The sequence below is a fragment of the Stegodyphus dumicola genome, chromosome 8 (assembly GCF_044657685.1).
Source record: "Stegodyphus dumicola isolate Sdum_Otavi_A_Nest chromosome 8, ASM4465768v1".
Taxonomy (NCBI): domain Eukaryota; kingdom Metazoa; phylum Arthropoda; class Arachnida; order Araneae; family Eresidae; genus Stegodyphus; species Stegodyphus dumicola.
In genome coordinates, this window is record NC_140775.1 from 35,674,861 (window position 1) to 35,695,053 (window position 20,193).

Sequence of the window (20,193 nt, forward strand, 5' to 3'; positions counted from 1 at the left end):
CACAAAGGCCCTGGTATGTTTTACCGATTGCTTGAGATCATTCTCAGAGTTCTGCGAAGACAGTTATAATAGATTTTTCGAATAGGCTTTGGCGCTGGTTTGCTGGCTTCTTATTCAACACCAGAGGATTTACTCATGTGCTTTTCTTGTGTGCTTGGTCTTTGTTATAATTAATAATAAAGTATGAATTAATATTAAAATTTAAGATACCTTGTTGTAATCCCCTACAGGTAATACGGTTCCATGTTCCGAACGATACATTCAAGGAATCCATTGCTTAAGTGTCCTCCATAATAAAATATTGGAATTAAACATTAAAAAATCTGGAACCACTTATTTACTCATTTTCAACTGTTTTCCTACACGCTGAGCCGTTGGTTAGCTATAGCTCTTTTATTCACTTCAATAAGCAATCTTCAGATCTTTTTGTTTACCATTTTATTACTCCCATTTCGTTTTATGATTGTATTTTCAAGCGCAAGCAGTACGAAGGCAGTAGATATGGCGTAAAAAATAGTTTAGAGATTTTATACTTTACATCATTGTCAAAAGAACTTAGATTGTAATAAAAGATACTATAACGTTATCTGCCTAAGGAAAAGATACCTTAAGGTGGGGTTTCTAAGAAAACTGGCTAGTATTAACATCACAAAAACTAAGAGCCCTATGCATTCAGCTCGCTCAGTAGATTCGAAACGGGGTTGAGTTACCGGTGTTCACCAGGATTTCCTACTCGTTCGTTCGATAGCCTAGAACATCAAAAGGATTAAAATTTCCCCCAAATATATTTTTCAGAAACTCGTTTGCAGTGGTAAGTTACTCACCTCCACCCTCCACCCCCTATCTTCGAAAAACTGAATTCGACTTTGCCCGAGTCGTTATTGTATTGTTCAGCATTAGTACCATCTACGCCACCATGTTCTAATTAATGTTAACTTATATTCTTGCCTCAAAATGCCCCAGTTACTAAGAATCGATATAGTATTATATTAGCTTTAAACTAACGTTTTTTCTCTCCTTCTCCTGCCTAAACTTTACGTAAGGTTTTTAAAGTTCTGCTCGAAATAAAAAATAGGGCCCAGTAGCCAAATATTACGATATATATTATTATTTCGGTATTGTAATGCATTAATATCACATGACATCAAAATTTCATTATCATAATGTATGTTACTCATTGGAGATTCAACTCGCATTCTCCAGAATGCAAAACCTCGTTCGTAGCCTGAGGATTTTTCTGTACTTTTGTTTACAAGACTTTACAAACAACGCCTCTCTTTTTCAAGTAAATAACAGTTGTTCCGAATTATATTTACAAATGGTGAAGTTAATCACTGAATATTGCAAATTTATCCGGAGCTCAGTTCTCAGCAGTTGAAAAAGGCAGTTGTAAAGTTAGTAAATAGCTCTAAAATTTTCCTGCCTGAGATACTTCTAAAAAGAAATAGGGAAATTTTTAATACTATATTTTTCAATAAGACCTTTTCTTACCTCGATAAACTTTTCAAATAAGTAATCCGAAGCTTAGTCCTCAAAACCCTCCATGCCTGCACTTTTCATACCGTCATTATTAAACTCTACCCACAAATTTCAGATTTCAATTTGCAAAATGTGTGTAATAATCATTTCGAGTTAAATTTGGGTTTCAAGAGGGGTAATCAAATTCTTTAAGCCTACATTGTTGTTTTTAAATTTCGCTGATCACTTTGAATTGCTTTTGTATTACTGAAAGAAGCCGGTTTATCTATCTTGCAAAGAATTTGTTCCTGAGAAGATGTTCATATAGAATGCGCAAAACAGTTGTTTTAGATAGATTTTCCTGTTCATCTTCTTGAATTTTAATCTCCTATCAATCAATATTTGCTCCTAGACACGAGATATATTTTCTGATGGCAATGCCAATCGACCTACAGAAGAATTATCATCTACCTTCTCGGTCCGTGCGAAATCGTTCTGCCCATTATTGCACCGTTAAATAGGAAGGAGAAGAATAACCATATATATAATCCAAGTAATGTTTTATTTCTTTGGTATAAGTCATTCTTTAGGCAAACATTTAATCAGAAAACGATACTCAGTTTTAAGCAATTCAGAAGAAACTAACATCAAATGATTCAATAAACAATCGACTATTAAAAGCTATCTGGTGTCTCTAAAGAAACTTACAAATAAACTTTAGTATTGCCACTACATGTCTTCAAAAAAATTATTGGCAAAAATTGTTTTATATGCAAGACTGGAAGCTTTCGAATTATTCCCCTTTCCCCCTATTTGGTGAATAGAGAAAAAAGAATGAAAAATCCTTCACAAAGACATCCTTTCTATATTTTCCAGGTACAGGGGTTTGTATGATAAATTATTTACTCATTAAGGACTAAGGAAAGACAAATGTAAGTTGTAAAATGATGTAAATATCGTATGTTATGAAGTTACACTTAACTGTTATTTAACATTGTACAAGAGATGATTTCGTAGTCTACTTAAAATTATATCACTTAAAATATATTAGTCTACTTAAAATATATTAACCTAAAATTATATCACGTTCAGAGCTTGTAAATATTTTAAAATTGAGAAATTAACACTTTGTTTACACCCTCTCTGTAAGGCTAATTCATTTTTGGAATAGATGTTCAAAAAAATCACCCGATGAGACAAGATAGAGAAAATTGCTTGGAAGACTGTAAACAACATTCTCCGATTTACTAAGCTGCTAATCCCTCTGCCCTTTTCCCTCTACACACTATAAAAGGGAAAAAAAAAGATTACACACAACACGGAGGTACCTTTATGATACACAAGCATAGTGGTAAAATGTAGGATGACAACATAGAAGCGCATGTGTGTAAGGAGTATTATAACTCAAGTGCAAGCAGTATCATAACTCAGAGAATTAAGAGCTCATTTCTCAAAATCCAATCAGTTTCAAAATATTTTTTCTAATTTTTTGTAGTTCGATCTGGCTTTTAAATGCCGGTGAACAGACAGACTGACTGACTGAAAATTTTCGCCCTTGCCTAACGTAAACATAAGCCTTTTTTTTTTTTTCGAAGTCCTTCAAAAATGTATACAAATAGACAAATAACCTTGTGTTTTAGTATCAGTTACACACTAAATACCAACAAAAGCAGAAATCCGAAATTCACTCAGATCTGAAGCACTCATAAAAGTTCTATTTTTGTTTTTTTTTTTCAATCGGCAACTTGAATAATTGAGAAACATCAGTGAGTTAGTTTCTTGAATTTCTCGAAAATGAAATCCTTAACTTACTTAGTCTCGCTAATGATAAAATTATTTATGTAGTGGATTTTATGTGGAAATAAACCCAATAAGACGATAGGCTGCGAAGTAAGATAAAACTTTACATTTACATGAAATAAAAAAATGCTGATGTTTTTGTGTAATAAAAATAAACGAATGTACTTATTATTTTATCGTTGTCTTCACAAATGGACATATTATTGTCCAAACAATTTTTAAAAAAATCTAGATGAAGGTTTCTACAAGACTCTTCAGTATGTTAAAAGTCTTCTAATGTCGTTGAAATTATAACCTACACATAAGTATCATTGTTTTCTTTAACAAGCCGTGTTTCAAGCCGTGAACTGAAAATTAAATTGTCAATAAAAAGTAACTGACGTATCTGGTAAAATCTCAATAACAGCCGAGTGATTTTAAAATTCAAAACCTCAACTAACAGCTTTTGAATGCTATGGAATCTCAAAAAAGTAAAATACATAAAATACACTGCTTTAATCCAAGCACAGCAGATTACATAACACGAAAACAAATCACGAAATTTCTTTCTAAAATTTTATAAGTATACAAAAATTATTTTACAAATTGCGATTCTGCTTCATTCTCATTGATTCTGTTCATATCAATGACAACAGAATTTCTGTCTAGTGATTCATCAGGGCATTCTTCTGTAGGATTGGTCATCTCAAATTCCTCATCAGAACTATCATCTGAACCTAACGAACAGCAAGACTCATAGCCTTTTAAATGGCAGTCTTGTTTATGTCCCTGAGCCGTCACCATACGATTAAGTTCTTCCAATACTTTGCTAGCTTCAGCAACGAAGTTTTGGACATCCATCTGCTTGTTGGTATCACCACAAGGCAAACTACTAGTCTCTAGATTGCTTGAGGATACTACTCTGGATGGCTCTTCAGGTATCGGTGGCATGTGACTGTCCAACTTAGGAATGCCCATCTCCGATTCCATGGCACTCTCAGAAATTTCATGCGTTGAATTTTCCCCAAAGTTTGCTACGACAGGCGCAATAGCAGCTGTCATTGCAGCTGCAATATTAGGTCCATCAGCATTTATTTGATTATTATTTTCAGCTTGCTGTACATCGTACATTTTGTGTCTATGTCTGCTAATACTGCTTGGGTGGAAGGATATGCTGGATGCCCGGCTGTGTGTAGGACTTGGTATCTTGATAACGCTGGACTTTCGACTGGCATTAGGAGTACTACCTCTAGGTGGATTAAATCTTTCCAAATTCGCGGCAAACGCGGGGTTGGAATGTCCTTGAGGATCTCTGAAACTATCATTCTTTTGTGTGGATCTTCTACGTATACTTTGGCCAAAGTTGGAGTTGAGGATGTTCATGAGGAATGAAGGTCTGTAGCGGACACCAGATATTTGTTTCACTGAATCGCTTGCATAAACATTTGCTTCGTTATCTTCTTCCAATAAAGTTTCCATAGGCAAAAATTGTGCATCCGCAGGATTTACTCTGAAAAAAAGGCAAAGTTTATAAGAAAAGGCAAAAGTTTAAATTTCGCTGACTGAAGAAATAAATAGTCTCGCATAATTCCTTATAAAAATTAAATTTAAAGAACAAATATCTCAGTATAATTGTATGTATGTTAAGATGATTATTCAGTATTTCAAGAAATATAGCTGCTTTTACAATTTATCATTCAATAAATATGTTCGTTTAACATACATCCGACTTACTTTGACAATGAAATCTAATTTACCTCAACTACAAATAAACAATTAGCATAAAAACAATTTTTTTGTTATAAAATCATGTGTAGGATGGTGGTTGCATTGAACATTAGAAATATGAAAAACACTGAAGGAAAATTTTATCAGATTTTTACAATATGCCCAATTTACACTAAGTTTCTATGCACGTGCTTCCAAATGTGTTAAAGTTGTACAACGATTTTATGAAGTTTTATATTTATAAACATGTTACAGATATATTAGATAAATTTCCAGGAGAAACTGATAGAATTACTACTTACTCGAGATTAAAAGCAGATCCTAGTTGAGGATTAGAAATAGTTTTGGCCGTTATCTTCGTCTGCGGCAGTTGTGGTTCCATCTCATCCCAAAATATATCTTTCCTTAACTTTGGATGCTTTGTGTGGAAGTGATCGACTATGAGGAATACAATCTGTAAAATCAAATAAGAATTATTCTCAGTTTATGTATTAATCATTCGTAGGCAGTAAAGCGAACATAAAAAAAAAAAAAAAAAAAAAAAAACAATTTTTCACAAAACCCACTTTCCGGCACGACACACCATACTGTTTTAATGCGAGATTCCAAAATAGAATGCTTCTGTTAAAAACGTTGTAACTCTGGTTGGAAAAACTTACTTTATGGATTTAAATATTTCTTTAAATTAAAAATATTATTGCGAACTGGAAATTTTGTTTGGCAAAAACCAAAATTCTAAATGTTCAAAAACATATACAAGGAAACTACATATCTAACCTACTATTAAGCTAAGAGTCTAGTTTCTTTTTAACATGAGAATAGAAACATTCTTCCATCCAAGCAGTAATTTTTGTACAGTTTATTCATCAAAACCAATTTCTGGCGTATAGTCAGCTGCTCATGATTAGAAAGCCGAAAAACAGCTTAGGTGTAGATTTATTGAGCTAAACATTTTGTTTTGCGCATCCTATAACAAAGTACAATACATATATTACTTTCTTTGTTCTTCATATTAAATTTGATTAACTTCCAAACAGATATATGGATGCTTCACTTGCCAAATCGATTAACTCCATAAAACAAGAAGTTGAGAGAAATGATAACATATTATATGTTGTCTTAAAATTCTCTTCAAATTAAAAATTTGAAAATACGATGTAGACTGTATTATTGCAATAGCTTATTTGATTTGACGACATATAGAAAGTATAAGATGGAATATACTTGGAGTAATTATTATTACTACAATTGTTTAGTGATTGGGGGAGTTAATCGACTCGGCAAGTGAAAGTAAATTATTAATTCAAATTCAGTCTTTGAATTATTCTTTTATTACGGAAAAATGTCATTATATAAATATATGTTTTATTAAAGAGTTTAGCACAAATGAATAATAACTATTCTGTTACTCGTACATAATATTACGAGTATTATTACTTTGTTTAAATTGCGTTATCATTATAAATGTCATCTTCGTTAGCTGTATTTGAGCTCTCATCCTGTCAATTTGTCCTTAAAGTTTTATAATACTCGTGTTTAATAGGAGGAATAAATTTCAACAAATCCATCATATCTTTCCTCTTGTCACTATTCTACCTGTTGGATGCAGCAAAGGCTGGATCACATTTTTCAGACATAGTGGTCTACCTGCTACACTTTTTCGTATATTTATGGCACTAAATTCGACATCTTCGTTAAAGTCATATTAAAATTGTATCAGATGGGGTTTCGACTTTTCTAATTTTATCCAGTGCATTTTGAGCCAATTTACTGGCATCCCTGTAACTGATACCTTTCTATTATTGATAGAATTTTCTAAGGTACTTGTAGAGAAAAAGTCCTGCTGCGTCATTTGAACTATATGAAATGGTGCTTTCTTTTTACAGGTTTTTATTATATTATACCAATCATCTGGCGAAACGATATTCTGAACTTTTTTGCTCGAGATTCGATGACAGCAAATTGTGAATCATTAGGCAAGTAACTGTGTCCACTTTCTAGAAATTTCATTTCAATTGATTCAGCTTGTATTTCTGTACTTTGAAGCAATTTCAATAAACTTAAAACAGTTTTAATATTTCTATTTTGTCCCGTACGAGTCTTAGTAGGTTATTTTTTACAGGTTTTAGCACAAATCTTTATATACTTTACTAAACATGAAGAAATATCCTGAGACCCGCGAGATCTCAGTTTTTGGCCAAACGAACATGCGACTTATATTTTTATTAAAATCATGGCATCCGAAATTATAAGCATATAGATTTCGTTTATAGTAAGCTATCGATGTAGTCAATTTTGGAAAGGGTAAAGCTTTTTCCAAGTCAAACGAAAATACAAAAATGTCTTCGGATGTTGCCATCGACCTGCAGCCATATGACCACGAGCCTGTTCAGCCTTTTGCAAGTGAGCGTCCTTTTCGATTTTTGCAATTCTCATTTCCTCAGTGTCTGAAGACTCAATTTTTATTTCTAGATAATCACAAGCTTTGCATGTATCTTTAGATGGTTGCTTAAAATGCAAATTAAATTTAGTCGAGAATACCTTGTAATATGTTTCTTTCACCGTTTCTATAATTTCTTCTGTACATTGCGCGATGTAGAGTTCGTACATTTTCTTAATATTTAAGTCCGGATTTAAGTATTTTCTCCTTGGGTTATAAGCTCTTGTGTAGTGGCTTGTGTATGCGGGAAATGAGTTTATATGTTTTATAACATATGTTCCATCAATTCTGTTACCTGGAACATGGCGACCACGATGATCAATCAACAATGAAACGTGTCCCTTACAGCAGCAGCCGTGTAGTCGCCCGTCGCTTATCTGATAGGTATCCTTAAAATATTTTTTGCAAACCGAAATATCTTTTCCGAGTCTTCGAAAATAATACGTGAAAGAACGTGATCTCGGAATTTTACTGTTATCCTTCGGACGCCTTTTTATTTCTTTGACTTTAATGCACCCTCTTAAAATATTTTGCTCAACTTGACTCTCTAACTGATAAAATGCATCCATGGCAGCTTTTCTTTCATCCGAAATGATTTTTTCATTGCACTTCTGACGACATCGACATGGCAGATTTGCAAATGTTTTTTCAGATATTAAACGTCCACTTCTATTTTTGTATCCTAAACCTTTTATTCTGTTATGCCTTTGGACATTTCGGTCCCATTTACCAGGATTATGGCTTCTTTTTTGTCCAGTCGAATTATTTTCTGCGATTTTTTCATTGCTGTGATCAGATGACGAATCCGAATGAATGCAAAATCGTTTTCTTGAGCGGAGCTTTCTGCCAATAATTTGTATTGAAGAACTCATCCGATTCCTTATTTTCCTTACTCAAATAATTCTTAACATCTTCCATCTTAATGTTATAACGTTTTATTATTTTTAAATAAATTCACAATAAAATTGAAATTTATAAGTATCTTCACTTCACTAGTGGCAGTTCGAATACAACTAATTTATATTTTATTTGTCTCGCACTTAGTTCGTGTGAGCGATAACAGCTCTCGTCTAACGGGAATAATGAAATTAAACGAACAACTTACAGATGTCTCCGTCTCCGTAGAAGAGGAAAAATAGTGCAGCGGGTTAAATAGATTTTTATTATGACATAAATACATTATAGTATGGAGTTAATCAGATTGGCTGCCGACATAAATTATTTATTATTCAATGGCTAAAACGATTTTGTCATTTAGTGGTGTTAATGCTTATTATTAGAGAAATTTGTTTTGAATATTTACAGTTAGAAACTAATGAAGTGCTTCTATATTAAAATTTTAATAAAATTCCAAAAAATGGAGTTAATCGGTTTGGAAAGTGAAGCATTCATATTGCTAATAAACATATGGTGAGGACAAAAAGGCCTATTTAATAAAATTCGCAATAATTATTAACTATGTAGTTTTCTTCCAAAAATTTAGTTCAGCATTTTTCAACATTCATGAAAATAGCCTTTCTGAAATTCGAGACGCAAGGATTATTGCCGTACAATTTTTTGTTTAATGGGGCTATATATATTCGATGGTTAGAACACGTTTACGTTTAAGATAGTTTTCGGGGTTACGGATATTTGCCACCAGAAAGCGCCATGAGTGGAGGTCGGTTAAGTTCAATGCTTTTCGTTGCTTTAATAGGGTCAAACCAATACCCAGTCTACAGTGACCGTGCGCTAGAGACTGGCAAAACTGCTGTTGTTTGGGTCTGGATCAAAGCCGTTCCCTTACTGAACTAAATCAGCTCTGGTTTCTCACTCACCATTAACTAACAATACCTTGATGGAAAAACATAGGGGATGGAGCAAAGAGCTGAAAGAATCGAACAAGCAGTGGGATAGGGAAAATAGACTCAATCAAAACTCCCAGAACCGATTTCTTTCAGCTGCAAGTTTGAGATTCCCTAACACCGCCTTTCTACCTGTAACTAACAATAAAATTATAGAGAAAAGAAATTTTCAAAATGTTGGGAAATGGAAAAATTAAACTCTCTTAATATACGAGAGAATAAACATTCTTTTCTCCGCTAAAACGGAAACCAAACTTTTCTGGCACGCTTCCAACAAGAGTTCCGCTCTTTTCTTGGCGAATCAGGAGTTCGTAAGTAAGGTGAATCAGTTCGTAATGGAATAGCACATGTATACCTGGGTTATTCTATCGATGTTAATAGCACATCTGTTCCACCAAGAACTCTCGGTAAACTGTAAAAAAGCCACCACTTCGTTTTCTAGAATCAACTGTTGGTTTGCTCAGTAAAGCGAATTGTTTCTTTGAATCAGTTCTGAAGCGATCATCCAACTTGACCCGACGCCACGCATTATCAGACTGAAAACAAAAACACATTTCGAGTTCGAAGGCTGAAATATCATTTACGACAAGCGAAGTCGCTGCTAATTATATAGCTATTCCTCGATTGCTCTGATGGGGTCATGTTGGTCCTCATCCAGTTTACCTACTATAAGAGCTTTCATCTTCGGATACAGCCACAAATCAGCTGGAGCGAGAATAAAATGAGATTTCATCTCAATGAATTTACGAGATGAATAGCAGTATCTTTGATTTTACCATTACCAACAATGAATCCATTAGCTGAAGAAATACATCAAAGTTCTAAATAAAGTTCCAAAAGGAAAAAATTATCAGTTTTCTAAATTATTGTAAAAGAAGTTATTAATTAAACTTATGTTTGCTCTATATCAATGTTTCTTAAACTGTGGGTCGCCAAAAAATTTAACAGTTTTGATATTTCTTTCACTTATAATTTTACAATTACCAAATATTTTTACACAATGTATCTGGAAATGGATAAAAGATAAGAAAATACAAAGAAAAAAGGAAAATATTTCGACCCATTCCTTTTTATAAAAGAAACGTTTATTTTTACTTGCTTTGCACGTGACGCTGTTATTTCGTCTGTTACTAATTTAAAATATTCACACTGTTCTACGTCTTAAAATTAGAAATTAAAGTTAATGACTTAAAACTACAATATTATTACAGTACAAGTGAAAAAATTGACAGTTTCACATACGCGTGTGTCGGATTTGCGCAATGCTTACGCGATCACAAAATTTTCCTAAATATTATGGGATCCTGAGGGTCGCGAAAGAATCTCGGTGATATAAAAAGGAGTAACGACTGAAAAAGTTTAAGAAACTTTGCTCTGTATCATTTATGCTTAATTACAATACTATCTGATGTAAAATTAAACTTTCAACGCACTGCTACCGCTATATAGTACATGCAAAAAGCCACATTAGAACAAGTATAGGGTAACTAACTATGCTGCTTTTATGTAATTATATAAGAAGGTGATGATCACTTAGAGACGGAAGAAAGTAAATTATTGCCGAAACTTCAGAATATTAGTAATGAAGGAAAAATTGATCGTCCATTTCTATACACTCAACAGTTCAGTACACTCAACAGTTCGATATAAATTAGACTATGATATTCTGATTACAAAGAATTTTTTTTTATCTTTCCAGCTGGGTAAAAACGTTTTATTATAAGCCTTTATTTATTTATTTCACTCTTAATATTTCACTAGAAGTGGGATTCTGTCTTCTATTTTTAACGTACCTCCCGATAACCTATCGAGTTCAAACTTTGCGCGCACTCTATTTGTCGATGACAGTGCAAAAACAATGTCAGAAATTAGATTTAAATTTTTATCTTTTCAATGAAACTTTTATGAAAATTGTAACTTGATTTCTAAATTTCTGGAAGTAGCTCAATTTTTTAGACTATTCGATGTTTGTGATTTTAAAATTTCAATACGTAAAATGCATCAGATGTATCGGTTTTGAAAGTGTTAGATATAAAACAAAATTTTTGCTCTTAAAACAACCACCACAGAAATATTAATTGAGCAATTTTCTATATTTTTTAAAATGTGCTGTTGTCTGAAGCATATGTGAGAAAAACTCTTTTCTCGCGGAAAACTGCTTTTGAGTTTGCCATCTTGGCTCACTTAAAAGTCGAATTGCTGATATTATTTTTAACTTTTAGCTTGAGTAAAATACTCGTTATACTATTATTCATCCAATTTTCGAAACTGATTATCCAAAACGATTTCTTAATTTTTTCAATGGCGCTTCTCAAAAGTTTAGCTTCTGTTAATTGAATTTTATATATAATTATTAATATCTCTTTTTTATTAAATTTACTTGATTGCTTCTTCCAGAATTCAAAATTTAGGCTTAATCCAAATATAATGAGCACCTTTTTACGATTTATTTTTAAAATTTGTATTTTTAAATATTCTTTTATCAATTTGTCGAAAAATTTGTATTATAACACGAAAACGCCCATGCAGCCAGCCCGTTTCGCGGGATTAGAACCTCGGACCGAACTACCAGTGTTCAGCAACTTTACCGCTCGGCCGCTGGTAGGCTTCATCTTAAAGTAGATATAGTTCTATGCGCACCTGAAAAACAACGAGTTTTTTCATTCAAAATTTCCTAAAGATACGCATGAATTTACATATTGGAGCGTTTTGAAATTTGGCATAATTTTTTGAGCGATAATAACGCCAAACGATAATACGCGCTTCGTTAAAATTGTTTGAAATAACGAACGATGACTTTTTTCCGCTCGGTCTACAATGAAAAAAAAAACAAAATAAAAGGAAAATAGGTTGCTATAAATTAAGAAAATCACCAAGTAAATTATTCTTGGTGAAAATTGAAAAAATGCGCCAAAATAAATTTTTGAATTTTTCCGTAAATTTCGCATCCGATTCTACGAAATTTAATATTTAGGCATAATTTGAGTCGTAGAATCAAAATACACTGCTGGCCACAGTAAATGCAATACCCTGAAGGAAGCATGCAAATGACAGGAAATTTACAACATGCATTAGCGGAGGCAAGATATGCAAATGATTAGAATTTCAGCGCAGACGCACGTCACACGCGCCTGTGGCGCCACTCCAAAGCGCTATTTAAGGCTTGGAGTTTTCGACGATTTCAAGTTAGGCTTTTTTTTTTTTTTTTTTTTTTGGTGGTATTTAAAAAAAAAAAAAATCAATTATGCCTCGTAGTAAACAGCGATCATCGTTTGATCCAAATATTAGCTTCTGAAAAGTTTAGCTTCTATGTTAATTGAATTTTATATATATTTATTAATATCTCTTTTTTTATTAAATGTACTTGATTGCTTCTTCGACAGAGGAACGATAGTGGCCTACCTAGAGTGTGGATTATCTTTCAGGGAAATCGGTAGTCGTGTTGGACGAAACGAAACAAAACAACTGTAATGTGGATATGTGACCGCTGGATGTCGGAGGGTACGACGGACGGACGTGTTCGATCGCATCCACCTCAGTGCACCACTTCACGTAATGACAGGAACATTGTGCGCATGGCAATAACGGATCAACTCAGTCACATCGCGAACCATAGCACAGTACATTCAGTCTTCAACGCATCATCCAGTGTCTGCGCGTACCATTCGACGCCGTTTACAGCAGAGTGGTCTGTCCGCAAGCTGCCACACCAGATCAACTTTGGCAACGTGTGGAAGCTGCTTGGTCTGCTGTACCCCAAGAACACATCCGAAGTCTCTTTGAATCAATGCCGAGGCGTGTGGCAGCGGTGATCTCCAACAATGGCGGCTACTCTGGCTACTCATCCTGGAAAGAACCACACTTCACAAAAGTCCATAAATTTAATCATTTGATACTTAGTCAACAAAAATAACAAGAGATATCACAACTAAATAAATTTTGTTGTGATATCTGTGTTTCTTGGTGTTGCAGTTTGGGTGGCCAGCAATGTATATAAAAAATTGGCAAGTCATTTCAGAAAAGTCCGATTTTGTGTCAAAGTACCTATATTAAAACAGTGCTATATATAAATTTAATATATATCCTATATCGCGCTTTCGAGCAATTTGAATTTCGGCATTCGGCCCAGTAGAACGGGAGATGTAGAACTGTCTTTTTTTCGCAGTGTACATGAAAATCGCATTGCTACCGCTATATAATCCATGCAAAAAGCACGTTAGAGCAAGTGTAGGGTGACTAACTACATGCTGCTTTTATGTAATTACTCGTATATAAGAAGATGACGATCACTTAGAAGTATCGGAGGAAAATTGAAGGTGTCTTTTTGTTTCACTAATAAAAATCTATAAACTTAAGAAGTACAGCAATTTATTTTGAATGAACTTTTGTTTTACCACATTACTTCTAGATGCTACCGTAAGAGGAGCCACTCTACTGTTTCAGATTTAACTTATGTTTCCTTGCACAAATGATATATTTACACTGCTGATATCTAAGTTTTCTAAGTAAACTCGGAGAATGATTGCACACTTTTGAAATAACATGGATATGCAGCATAATCTAGTTAAAAATCATATAGATTTTTAAAACAATTTTGCTCTTTTTAGTTCGGATATTTTGATTTTTTCATAGCAAGCATATAACTTTCTCAAATATAAGAATCTGAAGATCGCATTAAGAGTTAAGATTTTTTTATATATCGAAAATTAACTTTTTGAAATGTAACAATGCCAAAACACGAATATTTTCATGATTTAAAATAATTTTGTTATTAGATATATATGACTATGACTTACGATTTGGAAAATAAAGGCCTTTTAAGCTGGTTAAAAAATGTGTTTTTGTGTATATATATATATATATATATATATATACACACGTTTGGCATTTCCGATTGCAGTAAAAAAGGAAAGTGCATAACTAAATATTACAACAGTTCCATATCAAAGATTTCAAACGTTCTACAGCTAAATGTTTTTGAGTTATGTTAAATACATCCCCATATATACGTTACATACTTACGGCCAGACGCCACGGAAAAAATCCCTTCTGAACCCATTCTAAAATCTATTTCATAGTTCGTTTTCGAAAAATGAACCTCTATTCTGTCCGTACGTTAATATGACACGCAAAAAAAAAAAAAATTGTCCGCATGGATTCGGAAGCGGTCAAAATGAATATTTCCTTTAAAATATCATACTCGAAACTTTTAGCGATTACAATATTTCTGTTACTTCGCACAAGTAAAGTAATAATGACCAAAATCCAGTTTTAATAAGACGGATAAGTTAGATAACATTAAATCTTAGTGGAATATTTAACGCTGCGGAACGTAAAGCATCTTCAGCGTTTCTCAGATTTAAATGATGTTTGGATTTAATAAGTGTTAAAGCTGAAAATGTCGTTTCCCGTAAGTATATGGTGCTGAATGCCAGAAGAACATTTAATGGATTTCAGAAACTGGAAATTCAGTTCTACCTCCTATCCAGATTTCAGTCAGATTTCTATGAAAGAAACTCAGATTTAAATTTGAGTCACTCGAGAAATCAACAGATTTCTCTTGGGCTTATGTGGCAGATGATTAAACTCATTCATTTCAAATTCTCTTTAAAAGTCTCGTTAATGCATTTTCTTTAAATTCGTATGTGTGAAGTAAATTTTTGTGACCTACAGTTTAAGGAACGCCGGTGTAGAAATTTAAAAGCATACTTATTATAATGCATTTAGAACTGCCTACCGAAGTGACTTCAGTCGGGTAATAAAAGTACTTTCCGATTATCCGCACCCTTACAAAAAATCGCCAATGCGTATTTGGCGACTTTAAAAAATGACAAACAAGGTTTGGCTGCCTTTATGCCTTCTAGATACTTTTCCGTTTATAAATAATAAAAACAAGAATTTTATAATAAACAGAATAGTTTATGACAGAAAAGAAATGTGACCGATATTTACATTTTTGCTGTCGATAGTTATTGTTCAGTGACATGACTGCTGAATATAAAGCGGTAAATACCCTGAAGTTGAAAACTTGTGAATATACACAGAAATCACAGCAGCTCCACCGAACATTGAAACTGGAGGCGTGCAGATATTCAAAAAATTGAAATAAAGAAAACAAATCTTACTTGGCAATTTCTATCCATGCACCAATTCAGTTCGAAATCATCATCGTCTTCTCCATACGGATTGACAATTTGTTCAGCCACCTGTAAATGAAAAAGAATGTGGTACTCTTAATGCAAAATTAATTCATGAAATCTTCAGAGCTGCTGTAGAATGGAAAGAATTATTTTTATTATTTCCCAAACTTATGATAAAAATAAGCAATATAACTCAAATGCGTTCGCCTAAAGGATTATCGTTAAAATTAGGAATATCGAAGAAAATATACAAATTAAACCCACAAGCCGCATAGCGTACCTTCAACAAACATCAGTATATAGGTAAAAATAACCCGTCGAACAAATATTAATTTAGAAAGTCAAACAAAAATCAGCGTTATATTTGCCGAATTTTCACGGGACTAGTTTCGATGGTTTTACCGAACCATCATCCTCAGCTGCCAGAAAGCAGCTGAGGATGACGGTCTCGATCATTTGCTCTTTGGCAGCTGAGGGTGATGGTTCGGTAAAACCGTCGAATCTAGTCCTATGAAAATTCGCAAATACATCGCTGATTTTTGTTATTTGACTTCTAAATTAAAACTTCAATATGTTCTTTTCCTGTTCCTTGAATATGTTTCTTTCCTTCCTAAATTCAAACTTTGCTAAATTAAGTACTTAAACCTATAAAACTGTTTCTTTAAGCTGTTTGATAAATTCAGCAAATAACTGAGCAAACCATGGTATTCTCATATGATGAAAATACATTGTTTTTAAATTTCTGCATTCAAGCAGATCGAATTTTTTTTTCACTTTCGAGTGATTTTTTTTCCCTTGGGCCTAAATGCGTGCGCTCGTCCTGCGTTTATTTTATGATTATTTCCACATAGCCACGAAATTCATTTTCATTTTCTGTTCGAATTACTTTTCAAATTGTTGCCACCAAAAGTTATCGAAATGCATTATTTAATAAATTGAAGAATCTGTACTTATATTCCTCGCATTGTAGAAATATAATGGATCTTTCAGCTTTAGATAAAGTTCCGGTATGAAGTTTTAGATGAAATTCATTTGTATAACGGCAAAATAAAATTTCGAGTAAGATTCTACATTGATCTTTTTACGTCTGCTCTCAATCGGGATTATTCTCCTGTCGAAATCAGTATATGCTCACCGAAAAGTGATTTATATACGATGTTACATTGCTCTTCAAAGAGCAAAAAGGTATTTAAGAGATTAACCTATAATCCATACGATAGGGAAATTTCCGGTTGCCTTAAATACAGAATTTTTAATCACCAAGGACATATTTTGTAGTAGTGATCAAAAGCGCTGTAAACCAGAAAAAGTTCCTTAACAGTTTCATGCTTATTTCTGAAAACAATATTAGTCATCAGTGTTATACCTTTCGAGCTTAATACTGCCGGTAAATCTAATACGGCTGTCAAGCTTCAAAAACTTTTAAATTTTGGAAACTTATTTTAAAGTAGTAGAAAGGAGCATACCTTTAACCACCCAACATAGAAAAAGAACTGTAACAAAGTGAAGATCGGAACATAAAGATCCACTCTATGTTTGGCGTCACCCACTCTTTCTGGATCCAAGTATTGCCTTCCTACCATCAAAGCTAGAGAATAGGTGTACGTGGCCAGAGTCACAACCTAGAATCATAAAAGTCAAAAGGAAAAGCATCAGTATTGCAAACAATTTCATCTAAAACGTGGAAATCTTAAGTATAATGTCTAAAACTGAAATCTTAAATCTCTAATTATTATTGGAGGTACTAAGGTAAAAGAATTAGTGGAATATTCTTAAGTTTGCAAGACTAATTTCGAAGATTTTATACCTTCCAAACTAATCCTAGAAATTTATGAATATTACGCCGATTCTTGATGCTTTAACATCCCCAGTAACCGTTATTCGGCATGTTATTTTACCTCAGGGCCGTAACTATTTTAGGAAACATTTCTGAATAAATGTTTCACATTACATTACTCCACCGAGTACACAGCCACAAGCTCAGAAGCCTTAGTAATGGTACTTAATATGTAAAATGAGTAATTGCGTATATAATCAGTATTGTGTTTGTGGCCAAGTTCTTTCATTTTCAATAATTTTGCTTGTGTTGTAAAGAGTTATTTGGTGGGTAGTTATGCATGGCTTAGAACATAGAACTTCTCTGTTGCTATTATTGTTGTCCTATTCTAGTTTCTTCTCCAGTCTTGCCTTGGCGTCGCTAATGACTAGAAGAAGAAAGTTATCCGCATAAGGCAATACTTTGCCATCGGGTTTAAACGAATTACGATAGACAAGGAGAGAGTTTAACAACATCATGAGTTGGTACAAACAGGAACTCAACTGCAGGCACACTCGGCTTTCGGAAAAGAACTTACGAAAGAGAGCCGTTTGCTTCTGTTGTTATCAGACAGCTGCAGTTTCCAATTATTTTCTTTGCGTCGACCTTTATTTTCATGCTGTTGGGTTTCCCTGAAATAACCAGCCACTATAGAATTTCCAAGACTTATTTGAAGAAAATCAGGTATACCTGTTTTTATTTTTCTCTCTGAATTTTGATAGTGTATAGAGTCTTCTTGATGGCGTAATGAGCTGATGCTGAAGTTTCTATATTGGAACTAGCCGATGGATGAGACGACAGGACGATATTTGATTTGTGTTTCTCCCATGTTTGAAGAAAAGCACAGGTTTATCCGTCTTTAGAAAAAAGAAGCCAAATTTCAGATTTTGTTGAAAAATTCGATGACCGGTGGGGATATGTTTTATGGCAAGATGACAATTTTCAGTATTTTTTAGATGGTGAAGACAGTACTGTCGAAAGGAAGTTGTTTGTTGCGAATGGAATTAACGCTTATACGTCCTGGGTTCGTTGATCCATGTGACATGGGGTTTGGCCTAGTACAGTCTTGCTCCTGCGTATTGCTGATAATGGGAATGCCTTAAATATCCTATTATAGACCATATGGAAAATCAAACCAAATTGTTGAATAAAAAAGAGCCTTGATGTAAAAGACAACTTTAATAGCACGCTTGTATGCAGCTCTTGTACACTTAAATATAATGCTGTCAGAGATTCATTTTTTCAGATCTGATAAAGTCTGTATATGTGATTAAGTTAGTGCTTATCTTGTGTTACCTTTTCGTTCCGCTAGTGTAAAAAAGCTGAAAATGCACCATTTCTGTAAGCTTAGTGGCACCTTTCTTGCATCTTTTAACATTTCAGGATCTGCACTATGATTAATGAGCTTGAATGAATGAATTCTTTCGTCGTCATGTAATCACACAAAGGTCTATGACTCAATACAAATATAACTAGAAACATAAAAAAGGTACTTTCACAGCATTTTAAGTTCATTTACGAGCTGTTATAACGTTTCTGGAAATTATTTTACTGATACTGTACTTTTAATCGTAATATTCCAGTTGTAACCTTCAATAGAAGTGAACTTATCATTATAAAATTTAAACTTAAGCAAAAAAGCAGCGATAGTCTGACGTAGATATTTTTAGAGAATTTTACTTATCCCTGAAGAAGAGGGGCCTGTGTCTAATTGCTGTCAAAATTGATAGAATTACTAAAAGTAATTTATTTTATAATATTTTTATCACATTAATCGAATTATTGTAAATAAAATAAGAGGTATATTTCCCACGTTTTCTTATACACACGAGCAGGACTTCGGCAATTCGATAACAATATCCGAATGATATTAACTGCGATTACATTAAACCACGTTTACTGCAATACGATTTCTTTACACGAATGAATCAAAGAATTTCATAAAAATAAATTAAAATGATATTTTTTTAATCTCGCGTATATTACTGTATAACCAATCAGAACAAATGGTAGCTTTTCCAGCAGACTATTTTTCATGCGTCGTTACAGACCAAGTATTTCAGCAGAATGGTTCTCATTTATTGCGTAGTTTGTTCTTTGTTCGCTCTTTTCGAACTCAGTCATGTAATTGCAATCCATTTTATCAACTTAAGGATGTTTTCTTTACGGGTAGGGCACATATTTGGCCAAAACATAATCACTTTTTACACGTCAGGTGAACTTGTGGGGGGAAAGGGGGGGTGAATGCTCCGCAAATATGCTTCATTTTATCTGCCGCTTATTGAAAAAAAAAAAGCGACACTTTTATATCCTTCAAAAAAACGCGATTTGTTTACTCAAAATCTATTACGCAAAATAAGGGTTTGGTATAGATGGTTGTCAGAATGTTTTGTTGAATAATAATATCAAGTAAATCTCATAAAATGCGGAAATTTTCGTCAGCAAATTACCTTGCTTTCCTTGTGCCTCATTCTTAGTAAAGTATACAAAGTAGCATAATTTGGACTTTGTGGTGTTCAGTTTCTTCCACGTGTTATTTTTACTGGAGGGAGTTATATGAAGTGCGTGTCCAATCATCACGGAATTTCATATTATAAACTGGACACAAAAAAGCTAGTTTGTTGTTCAATAAGTTACTGAAAAATACCTAACTGTGAGTTAAAAAGATTAATAAACCGAGAAGTGTGCAGTCAGAGGTTTTAAGAAAAACGCTCATTTCATTTTATACATAAGGAAAATTACGGCTTGTTTCAATCCCAATTAAGTAGCAACGCTGAAACCCGACCAAATACTTTTATGCACCGAGGTTGTTTTACATAGTGTTAAAGCGATTTCGGAGCAGTTTAGGTAATCTTTAAAATGAAAAGAGTGCTTTTATTTTAAATGTTTCAACTGATAGCCTTTCTTCTAAACTGTAAGTCTGAATCGTAATTTCAATGATTGACGAGCTTTTCGTGACATTTCCAAGGGGACTGATTTCCATTCCTT

The 20,193-nt window shown here is 33.5% G+C and overlaps 1 protein-coding gene across 3 annotated transcripts in view; it reads right to left on the reverse strand.

The window, feature by feature from the left end:
- Window positions 1-3,734: 3,734 nt before the first annotated feature.
- The window catches only part of LOC118193591 (bestrophin-4-like), a 52,030-nt gene continuing 35,571 nt past the window's right edge, over window positions 3,735-20,193 (reverse strand). For all 3 annotated transcript variants that reach the window (XM_035364705.2, XM_035364707.2, XM_035364706.2), the window contains exons 7-10: window positions 16,856-17,011; window positions 15,375-15,455; window positions 5,268-5,419; window positions 3,735-4,747 (exon numbers count right to left, since the gene is read on the reverse strand). In XM_035364705.2, the coding sequence (XP_035220596.1) occupies window positions 3,832-4,747; window positions 5,268-5,419; window positions 15,375-15,455; window positions 16,856-17,011 (1,305 nt within the window). In that variant the 3' untranslated portion in view covers window positions 3,735-3,831. The remainder of the gene's footprint in view (window positions 4,748-5,267; window positions 5,420-15,374; window positions 15,456-16,855; window positions 17,012-20,193) is intronic.